Source organism: Podarcis tiliguerta (assembly GCF_965153285.1).
Source record: "Podarcis tiliguerta genome assembly, chromosome: 8".
Lineage (NCBI taxonomy): Eukaryota > Metazoa > Chordata > Lepidosauria > Squamata > Lacertidae > Podarcis > Podarcis tiliguerta.
The window spans coordinates 60,916,561-60,927,480 of record NC_139541.1 but is presented as its reverse complement, the minus strand read 5'-3'; the positions used below and the strand labels follow the sequence as shown (position 1 = coordinate 60,927,480).

At 41.9% G+C, this 10,920-nt stretch overlaps 1 protein-coding gene across 1 annotated transcript in view; it reads right to left on the bottom strand.

Annotated features, from left to right (window-relative positions):
* Positions 1 to 1,242: 1,242 nt before the first annotated feature.
* MACO1 (macoilin 1) overlaps positions 1,243 to 10,920 on the bottom strand; it is a 60,574-nt gene continuing 50,896 nt past the window's right edge. Inside the window, exons 8-11 of the mRNA XM_083455235.1 lie at positions 10,363 to 10,545; positions 9,259 to 9,379; positions 5,791 to 5,965; positions 1,243 to 3,322 (exon numbers count right to left, since the gene is read on the bottom strand). Coding sequence (XP_083311361.1) covers positions 3,120 to 3,322; positions 5,791 to 5,965; positions 9,259 to 9,379; positions 10,363 to 10,545 — 682 coding nt within the window. The 3' untranslated portion in view covers positions 1,243 to 3,119. The remainder of the gene's footprint in view (positions 3,323 to 5,790; positions 5,966 to 9,258; positions 9,380 to 10,362; positions 10,546 to 10,920) is intronic.

Here is a 10,920-nt window from a genome sequence, read left to right as displayed (position 1 = left end):
CACCTAGTTTTTGGAGGAGGAAAACAAGAAAAAAAAATTCTGAATCTCAGAAGCCAGAACAGCAAGAGGGATTGCTGCGCAGTGAAAGCAGTGATCCCTCTTGCTGTTCTGGTTTCTGGGATAGCCGTGCAGCCTGCATTCGCCCCATAAGAAGCAAACACATCTCCCCTTACTTTTTAGGAGGGAAAAAGTGAGTTTTATAGAGCAAAAAAGATGGTATTTTTTTTTTTGGTCATGTGTAGAAGGAAAAAGGTAGGGTTCAATGTCCATCAGGTCGCCCTACAGAGTCTGGCTAAATTTGGTTTGTATTTGAAGCACTCTCCAGGCACATGGAAAAAATGTATTGCTTAACTATGGTTTGTTTTCCTTAACCAGAGATTCTTGTTATTTCTAAGACTATTTGTTAAGGATTAGGCAGTCAGGGCACACCAGTTGTCTTCTTGCAAACATTCTCCAGGAAAAGGGCTTAGCTTGGCAACCTAATACATTAGGGATCTTAATGAGGTTAAAGCACCAACCTATGGTTAGTGTAACTCATGGTTAAGCGCTTGCATAGAACAGAACCTACCTGATCAACTGGTGCCAAATTTCTAGGTAAGATCAGACATAACAGATTTTACAAGCCAGGCAACTATTCCCTTTGGCAGGCAGCTGCTCTTGCTAAGGTCAATCTGTAACACTGGCTCCAATCTCATAAAGGTGACAAGAAAAAAAATGAAGCGTTTCAGCTGGTGGAAAGGAGCATGTTGTGGGTGGTCACTTACTCACCATGTAATGTGTGAATCAACCTATTCTTAGATAATCCCCGCCCCCCATTATAAAAACTATCAGTGTGCACTTTTCTTGAAAACTGCTTTGCCTCATAAGCAAATATATTCAGATTCTACGGATCAACCAAAAATTGTAAGATTAACCAGATTAACCCAGGTCACTTCCATATGACCCATTAATAGAGAATCCATCCAGATTCGTTTGCACAACATTTTCAGGAAGGTAAGACAGCCAGCTATTTAATGGGCATTCATTCTAATTGGCATGCCAGGGTGGATATATGAAGTTGTGTCAAGCGTTAGCCCACACTTTCCAGTGTATTTTCCCATCGTTTCAGTTTGTGGTGAGAGAAGGCTTGTAGCACTAGAGCACCAAATCAACTGATCTTCAGGTTACAAGCAACTAACAACTCTAATAAATAATAATAATAATAATAATAGCATTTCTTCTTTCAAAAAATTAGAAAACTACTTTATCTGCAAGAAAATGTTTATTTTTTGTAAACCCCACAGAAAAAAAAAAGAATGCAGCCAAGACCGAGTATTTCAACAAAAGTTGTGCCCAAAGGGCAGCAAAAAAATAAAAATAAAAAAATAAAAAATGGGGGAACCTCAACACAAAAAAGTCAGTGACAATAGTCCATGTTTTGCACAAAGATGAAAACCTATGACTTTTCTGAGTAACACTTTCATGGTGACAATTACACAAGATGATTCAAAAATGCAAAATGACAGCAACATGCACACCTGGCTAAAGCTAGAAGTTTTTTTATCTCAAAAGAATCTGATTTAAAATGATGGATTTTAATACTATTTTTATTGACTTGCTTGTCCTACTTAATTTTTTTTAAAACAAGGCATACTTGCCAATTCATATGAAACTTTAAAAATTGCTGTTGTTTTTAAAGAAGAACTTTGTCCTTCCAGAGTCCACTGCATGTTGGCAAAATCATAATGGTTTGATTTTATAATTTTGCTAGTTACTAATACGATTTTGTACCCCTCCCACCATGTCCCCTCCCACCCACACCCAAACCTTAAACACTTTGAAAGTCGCCAGTGCAACACACTTTCCTACCAATGCACAATATACATTTAAACTTAAATCTTTGTGCAATTTTATGAGTTTCTTTTTTAAAAAATTACTATTTTTTTAAAAAAGCTCCTTGGCACAACTGCTGAGATTTTGTCAGCCCCATTGAAATTAAATTGTCAAACACAAGATGATATAAAGCGTAATCGCAGTTGACTTTTTAAAAAAGAAAACCCGCAAACTGCCGTGTTCTTGAGCCAACCTGACAGTCTCTTGTATATAGTACATTGCACAGTTCCGCCTTCACCAAAACACTCCCTCTGCTGCTACTGAGCCCTCTACAGCATATCCTAACCATGTGAACACTGTTGGATTTTGTACCCAAAACAAACAAACAAAAAAGAGATGTAAACTAGGATTGCAACGGGCACCTAAATTACCATGTACGATCTGCAGTAGACTCTGTAAAACGAGCTCGGCATTACAAGCTAGATGATAGTGAAAGCAGGAGAAAATTGTTTAAATGAATGAGTTTCCTCTTGAAATATCTTTTTTTCCCCAAGGCACTGTTGAACAAGACTGTTAGCAGTTCTCAAGTGACTAAATACACCGATGGGAAACTAAACACTTTACACAACCACCAATGTTACATTATTGTCTACACCCTTTCTGCAATCCTTATGCCCTCCCTTAAAACTGATGCCCCCTTAAATATGGTTTGGTCCTTAGAGGGGTAAGCTAATAGATTTCTTGCACATGCGCTTCCCCATCCCTCTGCCTCACAATCCACTAACATCATCAAAAGCTTTGCTTGAGCACTTAAACCCTTTTGCCCTTAAAAAAAAAAAACCCTAAGGAATTTCCATCATTATTCCTTTGAACTCTTAATTTGTAATTTTGGCTTCATTATGTTTTGTTTTTTTTAATGGGAAGAAAGGGTTTGTATCAAGCGGAGCTCTGTGGTAATTTATCCTTTCAAGAGGAAACCTTACAAGAGGTGTTCTTTTTGGGGAAAAAAAGAGAGGCAGAATTTGCTATGTGAAAACCAAGAGTCGTGGGTTCTTTTTCCCTTAATGCGTTGGCCAAGAAAGAAACCGTATAAAGTTCTGTGAGGTTTTCTAAAAATTTACAAGAAAAAACTGATGGGCAGTTCTAGCCAAACCTTGATGTTCAGGTTCTTTCCCCCCACTTCCCTCTTTTTTATTTTTTTATTTTAAACAATAAATCAATACAGTCTCACACAATACAAATTTCATCTTGACTGCAAGATATTTTTCTGTGTGATGCCTTCCGTGTGACAAACTGGAAGCTGGTCTTTACTTCTTCAGGGGTTGATAAACTGAGGCATTGGGATCAAGTCCAGAAGGGCTGGTCTCCACAAATTTGGAAGAGTAATGTGGGGAAACAGGACTCAGTGTGCTGGTGGCCGCAGTGTATGTTATGCTGGGCATGACTGCCATGACTTCTGCTATCTTCTGTTTTAGGTCCTTGATCTCCTGATCCTTTTGAATTATTTGCCCTGCAATATTAAAGAGGAAGGAAAAGAACTGTCACCAAATGCCAGGTTTTTATACCAGATAAAAACTGTGGACAAACATGTTATGGGGTGGAGTCTGAGGGGATCAGAAGTGGCATGATCAGAAGGTTGGCAGTTCGAGTCCCCGCGACGGGGTCAGCGCCCGTTGCTCGGTCCCTGCTCCTGCCAACCTAGCAGTTCGAAAGCACGGCAAAGTGCAAATAGATAAATAGGTACCACTCTGGCGGGAAGGTAAACAGCGTTTCCGTGCGCTGCTCTGGTTTGCCAGAAGCAGCTTAGTCATGCTGGCCACATGACCCAGAAGCTGTCTGCAGACAAACGCCGGCTCCCTCAGCCAGTAAAGTGAGATGAGAGCTGCAACCTCAGAGTCATCCGCGACTGGACCCAATGGTCAGGGATACCTTTACTTTTTAAAACAACATGCACAGCTTTTTAAAAAAAGAACTGCAAAGCTAAATTAAAACCTGAGTGTTCCACAGTAATCAATAGATTTAGCTCTGGCAGATAATTTCCACATTCTCTCTACAGCCACGTGAAACAGAAGGAAGATCTTTACAAGCATGCCTTTACTAAGACAGTGTTCTTAACACATTTTATTTTAACCTGTTCATTCAGATTTCCTTAATGCTGGAAATTCTTGCTTTACCTATTTCCAAGTTTTGGGTAGAAATCATACATCCAGTTTCTTTCCTTCAGTACTTATCTTCTTTATTTGGTGATGGAGTGGGGTGGGTGGAATAGGTTTGTACTGGTGGTGAGCATGATTTAGGTAAAGTTGACCTGATGGGACTTTATCTTGAATAGGATTTTCCATCCAAAAATAGAGGGAGACGCTGTTCTTTTGTTAACTTTGTGCGCCCTCTGCTGGCTACAGTGGAAGTTTACAGCCCAAAGCAAAATAAAAGAAGAGCTGGGAAGGAGCAGGAAGGGGCAGAGTTTGGCAAGCATTTTCTCAGCAAAGAGCTCGCCCTTTCCAGCAATATTTTCCGGAGAGACAAAATATTTGCCTTTGTTGTGTCCCTGCTGCCAAGGCCAATGCTCTTCATGTTGCCCTGCTGTGATGAAACCATCACAGCACAGTAAAGCTGGAAAGGGACAGCTGGGAGTTCTCCTACCGCCCCCACTTTAAAATGAGGGCAAAGGATGGGCCACTCAATGAACAAAAAAGCCTGGACAAATAAAAGCGGTGCCAAAGCAGGAGCACAGGGAGGAATGAGAAGCTGTGAACTGAATCACTGCAAACAGTAAAGAAAGGTACTGTATGAAGGTTGTCTGGGGGCACATACACCTGCTGGATTTCCTATAAACTTGGAGGTGAAAAAACGATATTTCCTGAGAACTTCCTGGAAGAGAACTCTAATGGCATTATTATAGAGGCCTATGCAAGAAGGTTATTTCCCCAAGGTTAGAAAATAAAGTAACAGCTAAGGAGGGAAAAGTACAAATTAAACTATTTAAGCAAATTGTCATTTATTATTTGCTCTTCCCACTTCCCTCAGCATTTTGTTTTCCTGGACAGAGTATACAAAATGAAGAATTCCAGCTGTGCCTGGGCTATTAATTTCCTACCACATTACGTTTCTGCAGCATCCGCACTTGGAGTTGCACTCAGAGATCCAATAAAAATTTAACCATCTGTTTTCTAGCAGTTTGCTTCCACTCTAAAGAGAAACAAAACACTGTTGATTTCTTTGGTGTGGAGTTTGCTGCATTTGATTAGGATTGTCTGACCAAAGTCACTGCTGTTCGGGTGGACCAAAGCAATTACTCTCACGTCTCCAAACCAGTCCTCTGTACTCTCTTTGTTTAACCTGTTTCCACGGAGACTTTCAGAATTACTGTTGGACGTCTAAGCAGTAGTTAACCTGACCGAACAAATGCTGGTTAAGGTTTGAGCCCTACAGCAGCATGGAGGAGCTACTGAAATGTTGCCTAAAGCAAAATTCAGTGTGGCGCTGGGGTCTTCCTCAGGCAAAAAAAACCTGAGGAATCTCAAGGAAAGCCAAAATAATACCAGCAAGGCTTAGAAGTTTGTCGGGGGGGGGGCGGGGTTACTAAGACAGGACAAATTTATTGGGGGAGGGGGGGATTTCCCATATATTCCAAGTAGGAATAATTTCCAAAAGGTAGTTCCAGCTGCCAAAATCCAAAGGGCGACGAGCAGAACAGGAAGTGTGTATTGGGGCTTTTCTAACTCATCCTTCCCAATGGAGTCCTTCATAGTCCTGTGGCAGACAGGGGCTGTGGAGTAGGCTTTGAAGTAGTTGAAGAAAATGCAGCAAGGCATAAAAACCAGCAGGCACCCACACAGTCCCCAGTGTTTGCACAGAAGTGCTTTTCACAGGAACACTAGATTCTTTGGCTCCTAATCCATGGTATCTCACTGGACAGTAGAGGGCACTACCTCATTGTCTATCACTTTGCCCAGCAGCATGGAGAATCCCACTTACCTTGAGCTATCTCGAGCTGTCTTTTTGCATCTCCTAATGCAGAGAACAGGTCCAACTTGATCCTTGTCTCCGCACTCAAGCTGTTCTCTAAGTGCTGTGTCTTATCCTGCATGGCTGAAAGTGCTGACATTAACACCTCTGTATCCTTTTCGTTCTCTTTGTACTTCCGCAGTTCCTTGAGAGTAATTAAAGCAGGACTGTTACAAACAGCAACTTTATACTGAGATAAAGGGGAAAGAACAAGACTGGGGTTGTGGCTGGGGAAGGAGAAAAATTGGGGTCAAATCTGCAGTATGCTGGGTTTGGTTATATCCTTTGACCTCAAGTGCAGTATGTAAAATATACGTGTTCATAACGCAATTTAGCTCTGCAGAAGCTGCAGCTTGGAAATTGGCATGTTCAGCTGTAGTAATACAGTTTTCTTCACCCAGCCTCCCCAAGGGCTCAGAATAGATTACAGTGTATTCTTATGGCTCATTCAGCATGAACAATGTACCAATTCCAGAACACAAAGCTGGCTTGATGTGGGGGCTCTTCCAATCTGCTGTTGATTAAGACACACAAATTTCCAGTCTTGAAAGCCACATTTAACTAGGAAGTCAATATAAATTTGTGAGATTATGTCAGAGCAAGAGAAGTCCAGGAAGAGTCCCCCAGGAAGTCACTCCGAGATATGGACCCTCTATGTTCATGCCAGTACAGTGACCCCACAACCAGTTTTCCTGGGGTGGAATGAGAGTGGTGATGATAGACTTTACCCATAGCCTCCAATGCAAAGCAGGCTGAACAAAGGCAGAATCTGATCTAAGCTAGTGGCGGCCAACCTTTAAGTCAACCTGCACGTCCTGTACTAAATGTAGGCGGACTATATGCCAGACTGGGAAAGAGACTGTCCCAGTTGAAACAGTGAGATTCTAATGGTGGTGGTGGTGGTCACTTCTAGTTTGCTGAGCTGGGAAGCATGCAGTAGCAGCAGAGTAATTGACAGCTGGAGAGGACCATAAGCAGCACTCCACACATAGCTAAGCCCATGGGCCTTCCTGTTCTTACCAAGGTATGGCACAAGTTTCCATCATCAGAAGTTGGCCAGCCATGGTGTAAGACAGAAGTGGGGAACCTTAGGCGTGGGGGACAAATGTGACATTCCAAGCTTCTCTATCTGGCCTCAGGACTCTCCCAAGGCTACAAACCCCATCTGGTCTTGCTCTGCACCCTCCTGGAGCATTGTTGCCTGCCTGGTTGCAGTCTATAGCTCTGATAATGTCTCTTGCTTCCCTTGATGCTGGATAGAGGTGTGGCTAGAAACTAGCATACAGCACAAAGGTAAACATTTCATTCCTCCCAATTCTCCCTCTGGTCTTCCACAGCATTGGCATGTGGCCCCTGGAAGGTTGCCCAGAAGGGAATACGGCCTTCAGACTGAAAAATACATGTTCCACTGCTGGCCTAAACCTATTAGGCCCACTTGGACCTCATTCAGAGAAATATCAACACATGATATTGCCTTATACTTCATCTAGCCCAGGATGAAAGTTGCTCTGAAAAGTCTCAGGCAGAGAATCTTTCTTAGCCCGGCTACCTGAATGCACACACTTTGCTCAATTGGAATACCACAGCTTGAACCTGGGACCTCCTCAATGAAAAATATATCCTTTTCCGCTGCACTGCGGACTCTCCCCACAATAGGGAGAAGGCAAATCAGGACTGGAAAGCAGGTGGGGCCCCACAGGCCAAGTGAGTACAATAATGAAGCGCTAGAGAAAAGCTCAATAAATTCCAACTTCCTGATAAATGGGGGAGAATGTTATATAACATTCCCTCTCTGTAAATTAAAATGTTTGCTTATGGGGTTTTGACAAGTTACTCAACCTGTCCAGGCTTTATTTTAGGGGTGGGGTACTTGAACTATTTTAGCCTCCAGAGTTACATGTACTTGAGAACGCCAATAAAAAAATAGGTTTTACTTAATATACCTGTCGAAACCACAAAGTCAAACTGTTTTTCACTTTAAAACACAAGTGAGAAGCTTTTGATTATTACGAAAATATTCATTGTACATTTCACAGCTCCCTGTGTAGCAAAGCAAGGGCTACGCTACTTTTCCCTGGCCACTTTGATTATGTGGGCCTGCGGAAGAGGAAGAGGAAAACACAGAAACATTTCACTGCAAATTTATGGGGGAAACAATGAACAGGTTCAGAAACAAGTGTAAAACTTGAAACTAGGTTTTATGGAGTTTTTTAAAATGCACGTCTCTATTTAAAACTGACACTGTTTCTAAAAACTTTAATCAAAGCTTGCTTTTCTAACAGTGGAGTAAGAGTGTTATACAAATGAACATCATAGTTTCTTTCAGGTTGGGACTACACTTTTTGGAGGGCAAGTGATTAACCCTTTCTCTGTCCACTGATTATCCCCAGCAAATACCATTCCCTCACTACTTTAATTTATCTTCTCCTCCAAGAGGGCTCAAAAACTGCAATTAGTTTATTTAGAGTATTATATTTTAACCGCACCTAACATTATAAATGTATTATGAGGATAAACAGGATGATTATCCTACTAAGGCAGAATACAGTGGTGCCCCGCAAGACGAATGCCTCGCAAGACGGAAAACCCGCTAGACGAAAGGGTTTTCCGTTTTGGAGGTGCTTCGCAGGACGAATTTCTTTATGGGCTTGCTTAGCAAGACGAAAATGTCTTGCGATTCCTGGGGTTTTTTTTTTGCTCCCCACCCCCTTTTTCTAAGGCACTAAGCTGCTAATAGCCTTTTAGCAGCTAATCCGCTAATCCCTTAAGCCTTTAATAGCCGCTAATAGCGCTAATCCGCTAATGGGCTTGCTTCACAAGACGAAAAAACCGCTAAACGAAGAGACTCGCGGAACGGATTCTTTTCGTCTTGCGAGGCACCACTGTATAAAAATCTATCAATTCCCACTTAATACTGAACAGGGGTGGTCCTGTGCCAATCACTTTGGGAAGGAAAAAAACAGGGCAATCTGCAAAAGGGCAATCTGCAAATAGATCAAAGTTTTCAGCATACCTGTAAGAACAAGGTATGCAGGAGTACATTACACATGAAACTTGGCCTCCAGAAGCGAGCCAAGTCATGAAAAACTAGTTGCTGATAACTGTGTGTGCATGTCAGGAGCTTCCTTGACTATTTTTCTCAGCTCTAGGCTTGTACATCCCATGGGGCGGGCCATCCATGAACCACCTTCAAATGTAATGCGTAAAAAAAACCTTAAAGTGGTGTTTGGCAAAGCTCAAGTAGGCAAATTTCCTTCAAGGAAAGAGGGAGGCATGGCAAAGAAAAATTAGCTTTTAGACTAAGTCCGGCCTATTTAGGATAACAGAAAGAAACACAACCCTATGCACTCTTCTCTCACAGAAAACGTGGCAGGCATTCTGAAGGGTCAGGTTCAGGCTGTGAAGGAGGCATGCAATGTCGTGCGGCACTCTCATTACCTGCACTTTCATTTCTAGATCTCGTATCTGATCTTCTTTCAGCTTTATGTCAATCGTTAACTTCTTGCACTCTGTCTCCAGGTCTCTGATGCGATTTCGTAAAGTTTCAGTGCATTCCCCTCTGCCAAACAAAACAAGAACCAAGGGGGTGGGGAGAGAGAGAGACTTTCAGTGTGTGCCACTTTTTTTTTTTTTAAAGTGTTGTTACAATCAGACAGTCACATTTCCAGGTCTGCTTATCTTTGGCCAAGTGATAGTGTCACATGCCTTCAGACTTTTTGCTGTTTCTATAAAACAGCTTGGTGATCATCAAGCAAAAGAGAATACCAAAATGTGATCCCTCCCTGCAACCTGAAACGCTATAAGACCATAAGAAAAGCCTACTGGATCAGGCCAGTGGCATCTTGTTCTCACAGTGTCCAATCAGATGCCTGTGGGAAACCAGCACGCAGGATCCAAGCACTCTGCCCTCCTGTGGTTTCCAACAACTGGTACAGTCAAACCTCAGTTCTCAAACATCTCCGTTTTCGAATGTTTCGGCTCCCAAATGCCGAAAACCCAGAAGTAAATGCTCCAGTTTTTGAACATTTTTTGGAACCCAAACGTCCAACGCGACTTCCGCTTGAATGCAAGAAGCTATTGCAACCGACTGGAAGCCGCACCTCGGTTGTTGAACATTTTGGAAGTTGAACGGTCTTCCGGAACGGATTATGTTTGACAACTGAGGTTTGACTGTATTCAAAAGCACTGCTGCCTCCAACTGTGGTGACAGAGAATAACCATCATGGCTATTAGCCATCAATGGCCCTCTCCTCCATGAATTTGTCAAATCCTCTTTCAAAGCCATCCAAGTTGGTGGCCATCACTGTTTAAATATGCACTGTGTGAAGTACTTTTATTATTATTATCTGACTTTGTTTTTTCAAATGGCACAGACCAGGACATTTCTTTTTATTATCTGAATCTGTTTTTTCATATTATACACCTTAAAAAACATCACATGCAGATAATAAACTACTTTCTTTTGTTTGTCCTGAATCTTCCAATGTTCAATTTCACTGGATGTCACCAAATTCTAGCGTTATGAGAGAGGGAGCCCAGTACCTGGTAGCAGCAGCAAATGCAACAGCCCGCGCAGCAGTTGCTTCTTCCAACTTCTTCCTTTTCTTTTCTTCCATCAACTGCTTTTCTACAAAGGTTCGTGCCTCTTGCTCTGCTTTGAGTTTTTTCTCCAATTGGCCAATGGTCTGCTTATCTTTTTGTTTCATTTGCACAGCATTATGTAGTCTGAAAAAGGGAAGAAAAGGAACATGATCCCTGGTGCTTTCTTTAGCCTGAGAAGAAAATAAAGTACTATTCCAGAAGTGTAACTTCTTTTAAGTACTCAGCTTTCCCTTCTGAGAAAATGGAGACTGCTCTCTAAATTTCAGAAGAAGGGAACACATGAGTGGCATTCAGTGCTAGTCCTACTCATTAAAATTCGTGAAATTAAGTCATGACCAATGGGTTTACTTTGAGTAGGACTAGCACTGGATACAACCTCCAATCACTACAAGTCAAAGCAGAATTTCTCGTCTTAAGAGAAATTTGTATATAGATGCCTATATAGTATACAGATTACCAGTTTGGGTAAGAGTTCAGTGGATAATAGGAAGGATTTGG